Source organism: Sinocyclocheilus grahami, unplaced genomic scaffold (assembly GCF_001515645.1).
Source record: "Sinocyclocheilus grahami isolate Dianchi unplaced genomic scaffold, SAMN03320097.WGS_v1.1 scaffold321.1, whole genome shotgun sequence".
Lineage (NCBI taxonomy): Eukaryota > Metazoa > Chordata > Actinopteri > Cypriniformes > Cyprinidae > Sinocyclocheilus > Sinocyclocheilus grahami.
In genome coordinates this window covers 1,190,311-1,210,276 of record NW_015505500.1, presented here as the reverse complement: position 1 = coordinate 1,210,276, position 19,966 = coordinate 1,190,311, and the positions used below count along the sequence as shown (strand labels likewise).

Here is a 19,966-nt window from a genome sequence, read left to right as displayed (position 1 = left end):
CACACATTTCAGTTCAAACAACTTGTAAAAGTGCATGTAGCATCCTATGACCCCTTTAAGAGATGCAGTAGAGATTAAGGTTTTCTATGAATAACAACTTCAATTTTGGCCTGTTTTCTCTTTTGTGAAATCTTATATTTCAAAAGTATATTTTGCTATATTTCTTTAAAATAATGTCCTATTTTTGTTATATACAGCAGAGCTTTTTAATTTTTAAGTGCGACTTAAGTGTCCTCATACAGTATGTCCAAAGTATTTCATATCTATAAAAGATATTAAAACAGATCCAAGTGTTTATAGTGGCCTTACAGAGGCTTTAGTCAGCGAATATTTAATATTTTTTATATATAATAATATTTAATAGTTTGTTGGGAGATGACGAGTGTACTCAATAACACAATGAGTGTCAATGCTGCCAAGAATCATCACGTCATCAGGATGGGACGTCTGCACAGTAATAGTTTAACCCTGTAAAGTCTGACATGAATTCATCTTTTTTTAAGTAAAAAGGTTTGCATGTGTTTTGTTTTGTTAAGGATCATATTTGATACATAAGGTTTTTATGCCTCGTATAATAAGATATAGGAGAACATGGAGCTCATTCTTGAGGATTAAAAAGGGTGAAGCCCAAACTGAGCAAAAATATGCAATTTGGTGCTGTTGCTGATATGTATATGGCCAAAAAGTAAGTCAAAATTCTGATAGCTTGTAATGTAAATCAATAAGATTTTCAAAACTACTTGCATAAAAAGTATATAAATCAGTCATCACTCTATATCTCCCAATAATGTTTTTAGTAAGATGATATTTAAATGTTTAATTGTATGATCAATGCTGTGTAGTTTGTATTGTGGGGGGCACAACATATAATACAACACCGTGATCATGTAAACCATCATGTATTTCTGTTTTGTTTAGTTGTCAATGTATGTCATCATCATTATGTGTATCTTTTAATTTATAGTGAATGAATGTTGTATTATTGTTGGCTGTCTTTATGTTAGTATTATGTTACCTGCCTAGGGACTGCAGATGAAAAGTAGTTATTGTTACTAATTCTGGCATATTTACATGGTGTATATTTATACAACAATGTTCATGAATATGCATGGTCCCTATTAAATAAACCAATAAATAAAATTATGATTGAGAGATTTGCAAATATAAACCTTACTCAAAATCCTGATGCATCATATTTGATACTCACATTTTAACACGATTTTTCTAAAAAAGAAATGACGTGTGGATAATTAAGTAAACCTACTTGTCCTTCGGATGAGACATTAAACTGAGGTCCTGACTCTCTGTGGTCATTCAAAATCCCAGGATGTCTTTCGAAAAGAGTAGAAGTGTGACCTCGGCATCCTGGCCGAATTTGCCCATTGGCCTCTGATCATCATGGCCTCCTAACAATCCCCATATCTACTGATTGGCTTCATCACTCTGTCTCCTCTCCACTAATAAGCTGGTGTGTGATGGGTGTTCTGGCGCACTATGACTGCCGTCGCATCATCCAGGTGGATGCTGCACACTGGTGGTGGATGAGGAGATACCCCTTGACAATGTAAAGCGCTTTGAGTGCCTAGAAAAGCGCTATATAAATGTAATGAATTATTATTATTATTATTATTATTATTACTGGCTTCAGTCCAGTAAGTGTTCATCTTTAAATATTACTAACAATATTAAAATTATTCTTACTTTACAAAAATCAGTAGATTTCACAGCAATATTGTACAGCAAATAGACACATGTACCAGAAGGTGGACGTGGCCTTTTATTTGCTAAAAATGTATAAACAGATGACAGAAGGCGTGTGACAGGTTGTGTACAATAAGGCAAAGTATGGATCATTTAGAGGCCTTAGAAATTGGTGTATCAAATATGATACAGCGGGCCTTATAGAGTTCAGTTCAAAATAGTTTTCAGACCATCATGTACATAAATAAAAGTTAGAACATGTAAAGAAGTACAAAGAAAAGTCGAAACCCCTTAACTGTTCCCCCCCCCCCCCCCCATTTTTTAAAATAGGCATGAAAGTGCACAATCCAAACTTAAATTGTTGTAATTTATGAACACTTTGGAATACAGACATAAGGTTGGTCTCTTTTTAAAGAAGACAATAAGCAGAATTTTTCAAAAAAATTTAAGTATTAAAAAGTTATAGAAGTTTAAATTTATTGTAAAGAAAATACACTGTACTAATTTTATTATATTTTATATATAATAAATATTTTACATAACATAAATTTAAGCCTTCTGTCTGCTCATTCCATTCTCAACTTCACTACATGTAAGCACATTCCATTCTCATGCAGGGTTCTGTACACACAGGCAAATACACATAATAGTAAAATACCTTGATACATAAATGGCTATATTCACAATGATCTTGATTAACTCATATTTTGATTAATAAAAATCTTCTACATTATCAGCAACTGCACCAAATTTTACATTGTCTCAATTTGGGCCTCTGAAAAAATTGTAGGTGTTTTCCCCTCCTTTTCAAAACAACAACAGATTTTGGTAATACCATGTTCTCTTTAAACAATTCAAACTGAAAAACACTTTAATTGAACTATAAACATTATTCAGTGTTCTGTGAACATTAGGTTATAGTTATAAAACTAAAACCTAGAATGAATGATTTAGAACAACAAAAAACAAAAAGGAACCTCACACTAAAGCCCTATTTGGACCAGACTAGTTTTTCAGGGGCACATTAACCCCTTAACTGTCACCCCCCATTTTTTAAAATAGGCATGAAAGTGCACTATCCAAACTTAAATGGTTGTAATTTAGAAACACTTTGCAATACAGACCTAAGGTTGGTCTCTTTTTAAAGAAGACAATCAGCAGATTATGGCAAAGGGGGATTTTTTTCCCCAAAAAATTTATAATTTTAAGTTTAAATTTATTGTAAAGAAAATACACTGTACTAATTTTATGTTTTATATTTAATAAATATTTTACATAACAGGTTTTACTCTAAAATTGCTATAAAATTTAAGCCTTCTGTCTAAATAAGTTATGTTCCAAATTTGAAGTTGATCTGAAAAAAATGTAGGTTTCTGTGAGATTTTATTTAGGTTGTTATACCACAAAAAGCCACCGGGTGCCATCCAAACGCCATTGATTTTTTTTTAATGCATTTTTCTGTAACATATATGTTGAAATTTCTCTGCCAATTTTGCTTCTATCACAAAATATGTAATCCTGAGACTCAGACCTTTCCAGTAATATGTTTTTTGTCAAGACTATAAAAAGTTTTGATTGTAAAAGACCGTAATACAGTTTGTAATATGACACTTGACACCGCCTGCTAAGGGGGAGGAGACCACCAAAATATTTTAAAGTACCATTTCCATGGTAAGGCAAAGTTTGATTTCAAAATGGTTTTCACAGGATGAATCTTGGGCTTCTTAGCTTTCAAACGATATATAATTTATGATGATTACTAAAAAATTTGATAGAGAAAAAGGACAACAAAAAAGAGCGCCAAGCGTCCCACAGGTGGGACGGTGACAGTTAAGGGTTAAAGGGCTTCTGAATTGCTTTCTTCTATGTAACATAAAAAAATATATATATTTTCAGAATTGTCTGGGTTTTTTTTTTTAAATTTAAGCCTTCTGTCTAAATAAGTTATGTTCCAAATTTGAAGTTGATCTGAAAAAAATGTAGGTTTCTGTGAGATTTTATTTAGGTTGTTATACCACAAAAAGCCACCGGGTGCCATCCAAACGCCATTGATTTTTTTTTAATGCATTTTTCTGTAACATATATGTTGAAATTTCTCTGCCAATTTTGCTTCTATCACAAAATATGTAATCCTGAGACTCAGACCTTTCCAGTAATATGTTTTTTGTCAAGACTATAAAAAGTTTTGATTGTAAAAGACCGTAATACAGTTTGTAATATGACACTTGACACCGCCCGCTAAGGGGGAGAAGACCGCCAAAACATTTTAAAGTACCATTTCCATGGTAACGCAATGTTCGATTTCAAAATGGTTTTCACAGGATGAATCTTGGGCTTCTTAGCTTTCAAACGATATATAATTTATGATGATTACTAAAAAATTTGATAGAGAAAAAGGACAACAAAAAAGAGCGCCAAGCGTCCCACAGGTGGGACGGTGACAGTTAAGGGTTAAAGGACTTCTGAATTGCTTTCTTCTATGTAACATAAAAAAATATATATATTTTCAGAATTGTCTGGGTTTTTTTTTTTTGGTCTATACAGTGGAAGTCTCTGGACTCCATTGGTGTTTGATTCCACAGAAGACAGACAGATTTGAACCAGCATTAGGGTGACTAAATTAAATGTAATTTTGGAGTGAACCCTTGCTTTAAGGAAACATCCTCTTTGAAACTAACCTTGGGTTTAAAAATAAGTTATATGCGTCTCCCTGATTCACCAGTCTGACCAGGCGAGGTGGTCAGGTCTTCAGGGGCTTCATCACCGCTGTCTTCCCCATCTTCACCTGCAACAAAAGTACATACCTCATTTCCTAAATATACCACAACGCAACTTCAACTTAGACATGACAAAATAGACATGAATGTATATGTGACAAAGATGGTGTCGTCATAGCTGTGAAGCTGTTACCTGTTTGGAAGTTGATGCCTCTCAGCGTGTCGGCCACATCCTCGGTGTTGATGATGAAGTGGGCCATGCTCTCGTAGCCCGCCTCCGTCTGCTCAATGTTGGAAGCCTTGGCAGTGTCTGTGATCCTGTCAAGGACAGAGCGGTGAAGTCACGGCGGAACTCGGACAAATATAAAAGTGACAGATAGCGTTAAGTCCCGTTCCTCCGTCTCCCTGCGGCTGCTCGTGACGCAGGTGCACGAGACACCATGCGACGTCTCCGCAGGTGGAGGGAAGCATGAAACCTAAGACACAGCTAGACAGTGTTGTAAGCGTAAGCATTTTTCTAAACAGTTAGAGGTTTTGGGGGAAAATGTGATGAATGCTGATGCATATGTTATTGCGCACACTGCATAAAGTTTCATTCTACAAACGAGAAAGTTTAAAAGTTACTTCTTGGAGGCAAATCAATGGAAAGCTTGCATTTACTGAAGGACACACCTGTGATCAGTGCTGGGTAGATGTAGATCCATTACTGATTACAAATTACATGTTGAAATTTGTAGTCAGTAATGTATTGACATAATTAATGAATTATGAACAATTTACTGCCATTGTGTGAATAATTTGTAATCATGTAATCCATAAAAAGCAACTGTAATCTGATTATGAGCATTTTAAAATGTAATATAATTAATTACAAATTCTTAAATTTGGAATCTGATTACATAATCCAGATTACATGTAATCAGTTACTGCTGAACTTTCAACTTTCAAAACACATTTTCCCTTGTCAGGCTCACAGTAACCATAAAAACCAGTGAAGATGAAAGTTATGAACCAGTGCATAATACAGTGGGCTGTTGGGGTGGGAGGCTGGTTGAGTCACTGCCTGTGAGGTTATTAATCATGATTGTTAGTCTTTAGGAGGCATCAGTTATTGATGAAGCATACATGCTGAACATGGTTTAGTTTAAAGGGGCAGTTCACATAAAAATAAAAATTATGTCATTAAGAAAGTCACACTGGTTTGGAATGACATGAGGATGAGAAAATTATTTTTTTGGGTGAACTATCCCTTTAAGACACTCCTAAACACATCAATCACAGCTGACTTACTTCTTGAACACTTCTTTTGCGCTCTGTGAACACAGCAAAGAAAAAACACACATTTTAGGACTAGCAGCAGATTAAAACATAAAACCTGCAGTACTCTTCATCACAGTTTCACTGCGTACACAAAAAAGGACACATACTAAATCACCGGCACTTGTTATGCAGCTTACTTTGACACGTTGAGAAGTGCTAGTTAAAAAAGAGCAGTGCTGCACCTGAGGCTGCCACTTTATATTGAAAGCTGTTTCAAAAAACAATTACACCTCTCCATCACTTTCCTTTAAAGTCTCTTTCTGCGGTCCGCAGCTCTCAGCCGTGGTGAAGTATTGACCGTTTGAGCCACTAGTCAAAGGACAGGGGTCTCCAGCTGTGTGAGGTCCTGCTAATCAATGTCAGCACCCCCTGGGCCTTGTCATTAAAGGATGCTTGAAATGTAGCAACAGGCCTGGTGTCAATCAGCAAACAGCATATGCAAAGGCTGGATTCATTTGCATCAAGCATCTCTGGGGGGGCACTGCTGCCAGCATCCCCGGTGAGGTGTTGCAGCATTAGCTCCACACAGCTCAATAAGACCACATCAGATGTTCACAAGCACCTGTACCGCTATCGATCACTGCCGCCAGAGGTTTGAGCAAGTTAGACATAGAAAATGACCATTTGAGACACGGTAATAGCTTTGCAAACTACTTTGAGGCTGAAAATCTAGATACTTTTCAGTATTCAGCTTTGATATGAATGATACCTCAAATCATGTGCTATTTTCTAAGTGATTGTACAGGGGTTTTTGCTTGGCTTTTTATCAAACGTAAAAGTATAAAATAAAAAAATAAAAAAAACATTGATGTACATTAAAGGAGGGTGCCAGAATATATATAGGGTGTGTTCACACTTGTCATGTTTAGTTCAATTAAAATGAACTCTGGTGCAATTGCTGTGTTAGTGCGGTTCATTTGAGTAAGTGTGAACGCTGACATCCGAACACTGGTGTGCACCAAACTTCACTAAAAAGATGGGTCTCGATCCGCTTCCAAACGAACTCTGGTGCAGTTCGAATGAAATATGAACACAACACAGACCAAACATTTCTAAATGAACCAAAAACAGGATGTAATGACAAGATGCGATGCTATGCACATGATTTGACGACGCGGAAAGGGCGGTGTATCCAAAACAAAATAAGCAGAGGGCAAACGTGGAGCAACGAGGATATAAAGTGTCTTTTATGAGCTCTTTGTGAGTTTGCAGGTGGTGAAAATAAAATCATATGTACATGCAACAATGAGTGATGAATGGTTACTTTGATGTCATACACCGATCGGTCTTCACAGCGCAGCTTTAAAATTAACACACCTTTTGTTTAAGGTGATCTGTAAGTTCCTTCGCGAAATATACATCATTCAACCCAACCAATCAGGTTGTGAACGTATGACTATGCCTTTAGTTTCAGCATCTTTAAGTTCGCTGTCAAAAATGCCAGTGTGAATGCTAAACGGTCCAAATGAATCTGTTTTTTTTTGGTCCAGACCAAACGAACCAAGAGAGCCGAACTAGAGTGTGAACACATCCTTTAGAGATTATTATAAAGACTTCATACACTCATACTTCAAATAAAGGTTCTTTATTGGTATTAATGGTTCCATGAAGAACCTTTAACATTCATGGAGCCATTTCATTGCACAAAAGGTTTTATATAGTAAAAAATGTTCTTTACATTATTAAAATATTATTTTAAAATATTTCTTAGACCTTTTCACTGAAAGGCATTTCAAAAATGTTTCTATGGCTTCGCTGCAAAATTTTTGGAACCTTTATTTTTAAGAGTGTAATAACTACTCCTAACATCATGGCACTCGTGCCATGGAGGAGCACTTGTTGTACCTGCAGGAACACAGCCATTTGAGGTTCTGCCATGGTCTGGATGGCTGTCTCTACAAGTTTGACGGACATCTCCAAGTGATCTCCATGGCGACGGATAAGGGAGCGCACATGGCCCAGTTTTTGGTCCTGCTCACGGCCAACAGTCTCTATAAGTTCCCTTTTGCGGTCTTCTAGGATGGCGTAAAGTTCATCAAACTTATCAGAGATGTACTGCATCTGCCGGTGACCATTTTCCTACAAACAATTACCAGTTACTGTTTTAGTTGAATTAAGTGTAACATTTAAATCACCAAAAGTTTCTCAAATATATTTAAATATATATATATATATATATATTTTTTTTTATATATATTTAAAATGTAAAAACTATTTACAATTTTTAAATATAATAGTTTATCATCATTGGCTAAGGCTGGGCAAAAGAACATACACATATACACACAAAAGAAAGTTCAAAAGAGTAGCATTTATTTCAAATATAAGTCTTCTGTAACATTATGTCCTTTTGTGTCTTTTTTGATAAGTTTAATGTATCCTTGCTGAATAAAAATTATATTACCTGGATGTGTTGTATGTATATTTACTTTGATTTATTGTATACTTCTTTCTCTTTTTCTGATTCTATTTTATACTCTAGCACTTTGGATCAACTACAGATGTGCAGAACGTGCTTTAAAAATAATGCTCGACTAACTCTGGACTATATTTGATATATATTTTGATTTAATCTATGTATTTGGTCTGAAATGGCTAAAATGGTAAATCAGAGGATCCATCCTTATAACTTGAGAGCCATTGCAGCCAACCAGGTTCAAAATGTTTAATGCAATATGTAAATATAATGAATATATTATGAATATTCAATATATCAACCAGTCCTTTCACACAATCTCATAATTGTTGTGGTTTACTGTACCATTTCTTTCTCACCTTGACCGTCCTACAAATATCCTCCATCTGTGAGATCAGGGCCTGTGTTCTGTCATTTCCGGCCACCAAGATGGCTATGGCATCACTTAGCTCTGTCTGAGACAAAACGGAGCAGAATATATCTAAATGTGACAGGACCTCATAAAAAATTAAAAGAAAGAAAACACATGACCAATGCGCTCAACGTGTCATCTTTCACAAGAAAGCCATGTCAGACTTGGCTATGCAACTTGTGAGAACCACACTTACAAACAAGAGAACAGCATGTGAACTAAAGGCCGAGATTGTAAGAATGTTACCAGTCCTGACTGATCAAACGTTGCTGATTTGCATTTGAAATGAGTGATTCACTGTTTATAGTGGGCCATGACTAAAAGAGAAAATGTCATCATAGCCACCTGGCAGAAATTTTGGCTCTTTGGGAACCGGTTTGGGCATCGACCACCCTACGACCCTGGAGCGCTACATCATTCAAGCACAGTACCTCAAAACCAAGAGCCACAGAAGTAGATGTACTGTAAGAAGAACCCATTTCCTTCAATGAGAACTGACCTTCAGCACACTGTAAATAACAGATCAACATATGGTGTCCACCATGCACATGGTTTTCTATTGGAAAAGGCTGGTAGGTTTAGTCATTGTTCATCTGGTTGTTACTGAAGGGAGCGAGAGAGCTGAGAACAGGCAGTTACGGAGGACAAAAATGAAAGACAAAAAAGGTAAAGACCACAAGAAGCTGCTATGACTCAAAACACAACAGGGAAGAGTGACTCATTTCTCAGGGCCAGTTGCACCCTGGTATGAAGACCTTCATTACCAGCCATACCACAAAAAGTACAGTAGGTCAATACCTCAATACCATGTAGGTCAAGAATGCCACCTCAAATTGTGTGGTTTGTTGATAAGTGTGTTATTATTACTGTAGTTTACAAAGTGATTGGATTTCATATAGAGGGGAAAGGGCTAATTTAAAGCAATAGTTTCACCTAAAAAAAACCTTGAGCTATCCAAGATGTGGAGGATTTTGTTTCTTCATTGGAACAGGTCTGGAGAACTTTAGCATTATATCACTTACTCGTCAATGGATCCTCTGCAGTGAATGGGTGCCGTAAGAATGAGAGCTCAAACAAATGATAAAAACATCACAATAATCCACAAGTAATCCACATGACTCCAGTCCATCAATTAATGACTTATAAAGCAAAAAGCTGCATGTTTGTATGAAACATATCCATCAAGGCATTTCAACTTTTAACCATAAAATACATACATCTGACCAAAAGTCCATAATTCAAAATAACACTTCCTCCAGTGAAAACGTTCATCCCCTACTGCCCTCTCACTTCAAAATTCACTGATCTATTTATTTAGAACTGTTTCAGACAGATTCACTTGTAAACCATGCTTAGTTTGCGTAGATTTCTCTGATTCAGATGAGATTAGTTTTTCACTGGAAAAAGCTAGATTTTGGAGAGAGGACTCATATTTAGCTGGAAGCAATGGTTTGAAATTAAAAATATCTTAATAATGGAATTGTCTCCTGCAAACATGCAGCTTCACAAGTTAATTGATGGACTGGAGTCGTGTGGATTACTTGCAGATTATTGTGATGTATTTATCAGCAGTCTGGACTCTCATTCTGATGGCACCCATTCACTGCAGAGGATCCATTGGTGAGCAAGTAACGTAATGCTAAATTGCTCCAAATCTGTTCCGATGAACAAAAACTCATCTACATATTGGGTGGCCTGAGGATGAGTACATTTTTATTTTTGGATGAACTATTCCTTTAAACTTGACTTTGATTAATTTACATGATCTCTTTTGAAAATCTTGTTTGTTAAACAAATTAGAGGCAGGAAAAACTGAAAAAGGACGGACGGTCTGGATAAGGCAGCTGTTGGTTAAGGCAGAAGCCATGGCTGCTGGTGGTCTGTGTATAGTGTTCACATGTGGGTGGGTGTTGATGCTAGAGAAGTTAGGTGAGATCGAACCCTTGCAATGTGTGAAACCAGCAGCGTGTTATACACACATCTGTCTGGTTCACACCACAGCATCAGAGCAGCCTGTGATTTTTTCTAAGGTCATTTACACCAAACAAACACAATTGTCTGGTTGATAAACACTGTACAAATCCTCTACCTTCTGTCTCTTGTAGATGTCTGGCAGCGGGGCCACATCACAGTCCTTGTGAGCCCCGAACACTTTGCACATGGAGCATGTTGGTGTCTCACAGGCGAGGCAGTAGATGTTGATCTTCTCCTCCTCATGCTGGTCACACATCAGCTGCTGTTGCTCTGTTTTGGGCAGGAGTGGCCTGTAGAGTCAAAACAGAAATAGATTTATGGTATGACAAAGGTTATAAGATTCGCATTGGTAAATAAGAAGTTGCAAATTTGAGCTATCATAACTGTGCCCTTTAGCAAGGCACTGACAACAAGTTGTTCCAGAGGAAATAGTAATTATAATAATAAAAACATAATACTATATAAATAGATTTTAAATATATATATAAATAAATATACATTCACATCATTTCTGTTTAATAACACCACTAACATGCTCTCAGAGCAAGTAGTCACAAAATGTAAAAACCTAATTGTCTATTGTTTCTGGGCAATAACAGCTTCACACAATTCACACTTCACACTTTTTTGTAGCAAAGACTTTAAGATATGTGTCTGTACAGAAACTGACTTTCAAATAAACAGTATAACAAAAAAAAACTAACAATTCTGGACTAAACAGCATATTTCCCTAAATTTAAAAGCTCTATAAGTTTAAAGCAAACAAAATGTTTTTTTCTCATCTAAAACTACAGTTTTTAATGACCTAAATTAAAATTGGACTTTGAATTCTGCATTCTTTTTGTTACCTCAATCGAAATTCAAATTTTAAAAGACATTCTCAATTCAACTCGGAATAGCGAACAACATTCTTATACCTGTCCAAATGTGTATGTAATGATAAACTACACAACAAGCATTCTTTCTTTGTGACAGAAGAGGTACAATATCAGTTCCCCTGATGTGAATCACTATAAAGCTGATGCGAAAATTTGATGTTAAAGGCATTTAAAAAGTGAAGTGAAGTGACATGTGGCCAAGTATGGTTACCCATACTAGGAATTAGTGCTCTGCATTTAACCCATCCTAAGTGCACACACACAGCAGTGAACACACACAAACCGTGAACACACACCCGGAGCAGTGGGCAGCCATTTATGCTGCGGCGGCCGGGGAGCAGTTGGGGGTTCGGTGCCTTGCTCAAGGGCACCTCAGTCGTGGTATTGAAGGTGGAAGAGAGCGCTTTACATTCACTCCCCCCACTCACAATCCCTGCCGGACCGGAGACTCTCTAACCATTAGGCCACGACTTCCAGCAGATACTGCATTTAAAAGTGATTGATGCAACTAATATGATATTCTGTCCTAAAATGATCACATTACTCACACAGACCTTTTCAACAAGCATCTGTCTTGTCAAGTGGAAAGAGATGGTTTGTATGTGCAGCCTGTTGGCAGCAGGCCGGTTCAAAACAAAGACTGTTTATGAAAGACTGCCATCCACTGGATGTTGCTGATAAGGCAGTTATATCGAAAACCATATTAGGCTGGATAGAGTGATCGTAATAGGTTATAAATCTATTTATACGTTTTTGTTTTTATGTCATGTTGTAAGTGATCTCAAAACATAAATCTTATGGATATATATATATATATATATTTTTTTTTAATAAGATATATTTTATTAAAAATTATGTCTGAACATATTCTTGAAATCTCCTTGAAATACCTTAAAATATATCAATATAAGACATTTTACTTCTAAAATGTAATGTATTTCAGAGTGAAACCTAAATAAATAAATAAGTGAAGGGAATCAATTGGCTGGACACAAAAAAATAGTGGAAATTTCATATTAGAATGGAGCTTAATTACAATAATATTTGTCAAATAAGCATTTTTGTCTTGTTTTTAATTAATAATAATCATAAACCAAAACACATTTACTTAAAATACCATAAGATGGGCATTTTGTATTCTTTTTTAAAACACAAATCCTCAAAAAATCAAATGTATAAGATTTATACTTTAAAGAATACAAGACATAGCTGAGATCAGAATAGAAAGAAAGAAAGAAAGTAAGTAAGGAAAGGAAATATAGTCACTTTTAATTTCAATTATATATATATTTTTTTTAATTATAAATATAGTCTATTTTATAATACACGCACACTTGATCTTTTGTGTCTTTGAAACAACCTCTACATTCAGGTGACCTGCTTTTTGTCAAAGACCCTAATAACCATGTTACATTACGTATTCATGATAAGCACCTGAGCGCTTGTTACAAAAGACCTCAAAGTCTATCTATCTTATTATACCCAATTACACATATTTTTCATGGAAGGTCTCTTGACACATTGTTTATTGCCACAGGGATAAAGCGTCCTAGTTATATTTAGTGTTTTGGCAAAAGATTGGAGCAGTCACCAGAGCCTCAGGTCCCATGTCTCTGTTGCGTTTACGTGACGTGGCAGAAAATTTCCCACACACGGGTAAATCACATATTTGTGTCACTACACAGAGTTTAAGCCTCATTGATGAAACAGAACAAGTGTCAGGTAGTGGTGTGTCACAAGACTTTTGAAACACAATTAAAATCTGTTGGCATACAGTGTATTTTTGCTACACAGCTCAGGACGTTGCTGGATCTCTATACAGAGAAGACTGCTTTGAAGTATGTACAACAAATAGCTTTCATTCATATCAGTGCTTCCAGAACAGAAATGCTTGATCTTGGTGTGTGGAACAGGTCCAGAAAAAAGCGCTTTGGAGAGGCATCCAATTCGAAACTAACCTGGTAGACTCTGATTTGTAGATATCAATGATATTCTCCACTAGCAGGTTCCTCTGAAGGCCATATACACCGTGCCGGTCCAATAACACCTCGTGACGACAAGATGGGCAGCGGAAACGTCCCCCTGTAGACACAGGGCCCCGGTTTTGCCAAAGAGGGTTGGAGGCCTAAATCATTGAAGGATAAAAGATAAAAAAATATAAGTTAATAATAAAATAAACTTATATTGTTATGTAATAAAGAAAAGAGCAGACCTGCTGTTAAAGGCAATACTTGTGGCCAATTAATGAGTGAATGAATGGATACTTCTGCCCAGCAAACTGTAATTTGTCTGTCAGTTATCCTTGGGTAATTGCTAAAAGTTAAAGACAAGAATTATTATGGATAGATTGCAGCGCTCAATCATGTTAAAGTCTGGCCCAATGGCATCCACTCCACTCGGAGGGAATACTAATGGCTCCACTGAAAGCTGAACTTCTTCTTGATGATGAGATGACTAGTCTAATACCTTAGAGGAGCAAGGTAAGAGATTTGGCACAAATAAGAACGGCTAAATGGATCATTAATCCCTATCTGACAGTTGCTGAGGGCCTCTGAGGTCTTGTTTCATTCTCACAATTCAGCATTCATTATTGTAGAGCTTTTAAAAATAGATTCAGTAAGTTTAATAAACTCAAATTAAAGCCCAAATTCACAACAGGGCACACAATAACTATTATCAACATTCGTTCTTTCGTGGTGTCAACATACAACAGTTAGTTCCGGTTAGGTTCTTGGATTTGATTGGCTGTGCAGCACACGGGTCATGTCACCGGACACATTTCGCTGTTTGTACCACTCCTCTTGTGACTGGTCTTCTCTGCGATTGTCCATTCCAGACAAGCATTAGATCAGCATTTTAAGCGGCCCTTTCTGCACATTACATCAATATGACACTAGGTGACGACAACGACTGAGTGAATCATGAATCATTCACTCAACCGATTAGCTCAAAAGCACAGATTCATTCAGGAAGGACACGAGTCATTGTTGAATCGTTCACTCAAGTGACACACGGAGCAGTGGGCAGCCATTTATGCTGTGGTGCCCGGGGAGCAGTTGGGGGTTCGGTGCCTTGCTCAAGGGCACTTCAGTCATGGTATTGAAGGTGGAAGAGAGCGCTTTACATTCACTCCCCCCACCTACAATCCCTGCCGGACCGGAGACTCTCTAACCATTAGGCCACGACTTCCAGCAGATACTGCATTTAAAAGTGATTGATGCAACTAATATGATATTCTGTCCTAAAATGATCACATTACTCACACAGACCTTTTCAACAAGCATCTGTCTTGTCAAGTGGAAAGAGATGGTTTGTATGTGCAGCCTGTTGGCAGCAGGCCGGTTCAAAACAAAGACTGTTTATGAAAGACTGCCATCCACTGGATGTTGCTGATAAGGCAGTTATATCGAAAACCATATTAGGCTGGATAGAGTGATCGTAATAGGTTATAAATCTATTTATACGTTTTTGTTTTTATGTCATGTTGTAAGTGATCTCAAAACATAAATCTTATGGATATATATATATATATATATTTTTTAATAAGATATATTTTATTAAAAATTATGTCTGAACATATTCTTGAAATCTCCTTGAAATACCTTAAAATATATCAATATAAGACATTTTACTTCTAAAATGTAATGTATTTCAGAGTGAAACCTAAATAAATAAATAAGTGAAGGGAATCAATTGGCTGGACACAAAAAAATAGTGGAAATTTCATATTAGAATGGAGCTTAATTACAATAATATTTGTCAAATAAGCATTTTTGTCTTGTTTTTAATTAATAATAATCATAAACCAAAACACATTTACTTAAAATACCATAAGATGGGCATTTTGTATTCTTTTTTAAAACACAAATCCTCAAAAAATCAAATGTATAAGATTTATACTTTAAAGAATACAAGACATAGCTGAGATCAGAATAGAAAGAAAGAAAGAAAGTAAGTAAGGAAAGGAAATATAGTCACTTTTAATTTCAATTATATATATATTTTTTTTAATTATAAATATAGTCTATTTTATAATACACGCACACTTGATCTTTTGTGTCTTTGAAACAACCTCTACATTCAGGTGACCTGCTTTTTGTCAAAGACCCTAATAACCATGTTACATTACGTATTCATGATAAGCACCTGAGCGCTTGTTACAAAAGACCTCAAAGTCTATCTATCTTATTATACCCAATTACACATATTTTTCATGGAAGGTCTCTTGACACATTGTTTATTGCCACAGGGATAAAGCGTCCTAGTTATATTTAGTGTTTTGGCAAAAGATTGGAGCAGTCACCAGAGCCTCAGGTCCCATGTCTCTGTTGCGTTTACGTGACGTGGCAGAAAATTTCCCACACACGGGTAAATCACATATTTGTGTCACTACACAGAGTTTAAGCCTCATTGATGAAACAGAACAAGTGTCGGGTAGTGGTGTGTCACAAGACTTTTGAAACACAATTAAAATCTGTTGGCATACAGTGTATTTTTGCTACACAGCTCAGGACGTTGCTGGATCTCTATACAGAGAAGACTGCTTTGAAGTATGTACAACAAATAGCTTTCATTCATATCAGTGCTTCCAGAACAGAAATGCTTGATCTTGGTGTGTGGAACAGGTCCAGAAAAAAGCGCTTTGGAGAGGCATCCAATTCGAAACTAACCTGGTAGACTCTGATTTGTAGATATCAATGATATTCTCCACTAGCAGGTTCCTCTGAAGGCCATATACACCGTGCCGGTCCAATAACACCTCGTGACGACAAGATAATACACGCACGCACACTTGATCTTTTGTGTCTTTGAAACAACCTCTACATTCAGGTGACCTGCTTTTTGTCAAAGACCCTAATAACCATGTTACATTACGTATTCATGATAAGCACCTGAGCGCTTGTTACAAAAGACCTCAAAGTCTATCTATCTTATTATACCCAATTACACATATTTTTCATGGAAGGTCTCTTGACACATTGTTTATTGCCACAGGGATAAAGCGTCCTAGTTATATTTAGTGTTTTGGCAAAAGATTGGAGCAGTCACCAGAGCCTCAGGTCCCATGTCTCTGTTGCGTTTACGTGACGTGGCAGAAAATTTCCCACACACGGGTAAATCACATATTTGTGTCACTACACAGAGTTTAAGCCTCATTGATGAAACAGAACAAGTGTCGGGTAGTGGTGTGTCACAAGACTTTTGAAACACAATTAAAATCTGTTGGCATACAGTGTATTTTTGCTACACAGCTCAGGACGTTGCTGGATCTCTATACAGAGAAGACTGCTTTGAAGTATGTACAACAAATAGCTTTCATTCATATCAGTGCTTCCAGAACAGAAATGCTTGATCTTGGTGTGTGGAACAGGTCCAGAAAAAAGCGCTTTGGAGAGGCATCCAATTCGAAACTAACCTGGTAGACTCTGATTTGTAGATATCAATGATATTCTCCACTAGCAGGTTCCTCTGAAGGCCATATACACCGTGCCGGTCCAATAACACCTCGTGACGACAAGATGGGCAGCGGAAACGTCCCCCTGTAGACACAGGGCCCCGGTTTTGCCAAAGAGGGTTGGAGGCCTAAATCATTGAAGGATAAAAGATAAAAAAATATAAGTTAATAATAAAATAAACTTATATTGTTATGTAATAAAGAAAAGAGCAGACCTGCTGTTAAAGGCAATACTTGTGGCCAATTAATGAGTGAATGAATGGATACTTCTGCCCAGCAAACTGTAATTTGTCTGTCAGTTATCCTTGGGTAATTGCTAAAAGTTAAAGACAAGAATTATTATGGATAGATTGCAGCGCTCAATCATGTTAAAGTCTGGCCCAATGGCATCCACTCCACTCGGAGGGAATACTAATGGCTCCACTGAAAGCTGAACTTCTTCTTGATGATGAGATGACTAGTCTAATACCTTAGAGGAGCAAGGTAAGAGATTTGGCACAAATAAGAACGGCTAAATGGATCATTAATCCCTATCTGACAGTTGCTGAGGGCCTCTGAGGTCTTGTTTCATTCTCACAATTCAGCATTCATTATTGTAGAGCTTTTAAAAATAGATTCAGTAAGTTTAATAAACTCAAATTAAAGCCCAAATTCACAACAGGGCACACAATAACTATTATCAACATTCGTTCTTTCGTGGTGTCAACATACAACAGTTAGTTCCGGTTAGGTTCTTGGATTTGATTGGCTGTGCAGCACACGGGTCATGTCACCGGACACATTTCGCTGTTTGTACCACTCCTCTTGTGACTGGTCTTCTCTGCGATTGTCCATTCCAGACAAGCATTAGATCAGCATTTTAAGCGGCCCTTTCTGCACATTACATCAATATGACACTAGGTGACGACAACGACTGAGTGAATCATGAATCATTCACTCAACCGATTAGCTCAAAAGCACAGATTCATTCAGGAAGGACACGAGTCATTGTTGAATCGTTCACTCAAGTGATTCATTTATTCAAAACACCGCTGTTGCACAGATATGTTTGATTGATTTTTCTGTACATTTCTGCCATGTCAATAAACTGACAGTCACCACTGATAAGCTACTATTAAATATTGTAGAAACTTAATTTTCTGTAAAGTCGCTTTGCAACTATTTGTATCGTAAAAAGCGCTATACAAATAAACTTGAATATGTAGTTGATTTTACTTTGATTTAATTTGGAAGTATTTACTTAGAGCGAAAATAGATAATGTAACTGTCAATATTTTGTCTAAAATGTAAGTTATGTTATTATTAATTGCAATCATGCTGTTCTCAATACCATCACGGAATGTCTTAATCATATTTAAAAACCTGATGCTAACAAGTACATGACGACTTTAACAGTTGCCTAATTCAACTTACATCCTTAAGGTAGCTGCAGTTTGTTATGGTAGCTGTATTTGTTGTAAGCAACTTACATTTAGGCTAATCTGAGGTAACATATGTTGCAGAACAAAATGTGAAACTCTCTTCAAGTTATTTTAACCACAGAACTTATTTTACTCATAAATCCAAAACCGCTATACCAAAAACCCATTAGGAATTCCAGAGGGAATGGATGGCTTGAAAATGTTGATTATTTTCCAGGTTTTAGGACTACAAACTGAATAGTATATGTTAATGAAGTTTCTGGATGCTGCAAAGAGAATGCTAGTTCAACCTGAAAAATAGGACACTACCACACTATATTAGGAATGAGCCAATACCTGGTAAACATCATTGGCACACTTCCTGCAGAGATTATGCTGGCAGGGTAAAATGACCACAGGCTTGGTGAATATCTCCAGACAGATTGGGCAAATGAGCTGTTTCTCTAAGTTCTCCACTGAACTTGAGTCTCCCATCGCTGGTTTGAAGCCCAAAGTGAAGTTCATCCCAGACAAAGATAAAACAAAGATCCTAAACTTTCTTTCCTTCTGTTATTCTTTGGTCTTTACTCTAGCGCCAGTCTTCATCCAGATGCCCACTCGATCACCAGCCGCGGAGTGACTGTGGATATATTTGGGCTGTTTGTACTGGCTTGGGTTACTGTCCAAACTGCACACCCCCTGATATCAAAAAAAGTCCCCACTTAGTGCTCTATCGCAGGGGCCCGGGGCCAAGTGAGAGAGAGGGGTAGGAAAACAGATTCCTCTGTGCTGTGTTATCTCTGGTAACTTGAGCAGAAAGTGGGATGGGCTGGCAAGAGGAGACAGAGCAGCTGGTGTGTGCGGCTCAAAGGCTAGTGGTACAACAGGCCCATGAGCCTGAGCTGGCGCCGATGACATAAGACACTTAAAACAAAATCTAAGTGCATTGAACACACGCCCTGAGTTCTGTCACTGGATGACATGAAAATAATAGGATACCTGCAAACCAAATGTTCACATATTTCATATTCTAAATCAGAGGTCGGAAACCTTTTTTGACCAAAGAGCCTTTTTTTAAATCAATTTTTGTTATTGCATTTTTCCAAAAGAGCCACAGTAAAAAATGATGTAACTGTATTTTAAAGGGGTCCTCCCTTTTTTTTTTTTTTACTGTTCTCTGAGGTCCATTTATGATGTTAACAAGATTTTTACATTAAAAAAACAATTTAGAATTTTCTGTCCCCCTTTTTTTGGAAAGCTCCATTTGAATAAGCTTGGCAGATTGTAGACTCGGAAGTCTTCAAACAACAGTGTAGCAATAAGATTATAAGGAATGCTCTTTGTTCTGTGTCCCTACCTGCAGCAAGATTTTTTTGGTCTTCTTTATTTAACAAAATTAAGGAAGTGTCTTACAAAATACTTCATCGAATTTATCCTGCTAAGCATGTTTTGGAAAGATTTAAGCTTAATATTTCGCATACCTGTGAATTTTGTGGTCAAGAAAAAGAAACTATTTTGCATCTTTTTTTTCATTGTATTTACTCGAGATTATTTTGGATGGATTTGGAATTCTATATTAACAGAAAAATAGAGTGTATGATAGAAATTTGTACATTTGATGTACTTTTTTTATCCAGAAAACGAAAATTAGAATTTTACATATACATTTATTTTGTTAGGAAAATTCCATATA

The 19,966-nt window shown here is 36.7% G+C and overlaps 1 protein-coding gene across 1 annotated transcript in view; it reads right to left on the bottom strand.

Moving 5' to 3' along the window:
- The window catches only part of trim54 (tripartite motif containing 54), a 20,999-nt gene extending 2,098 nt beyond the window's left edge, over positions 1–18,901 (bottom strand). The window contains exons 1-8 of the mRNA XM_016294647.1: positions 18,631–18,901; positions 16,835–17,001; positions 10,656–10,830; positions 8,514–8,609; positions 7,584–7,817; positions 5,709–5,731; positions 4,612–4,736; positions 4,380–4,486 (exon numbers count right to left, since the gene is read on the bottom strand). Of these exons, the coding sequence (XP_016150133.1) occupies positions 4,398–4,486; positions 4,612–4,736; positions 5,709–5,731; positions 7,584–7,817; positions 8,514–8,609; positions 10,656–10,830; positions 16,835–17,001; positions 18,631–18,798 (1,077 nt within the window). The 5' untranslated portion in view covers positions 18,799–18,901 and the 3' untranslated portion in view covers positions 4,380–4,397. The remainder of the gene's footprint in view (positions 1–4,379; positions 4,487–4,611; positions 4,737–5,708; positions 5,732–7,583; positions 7,818–8,513; positions 8,610–10,655; positions 10,831–16,834; positions 17,002–18,630) is intronic.
- Between the last annotated feature and the right edge of the window lie 1,065 nt (positions 18,902–19,966).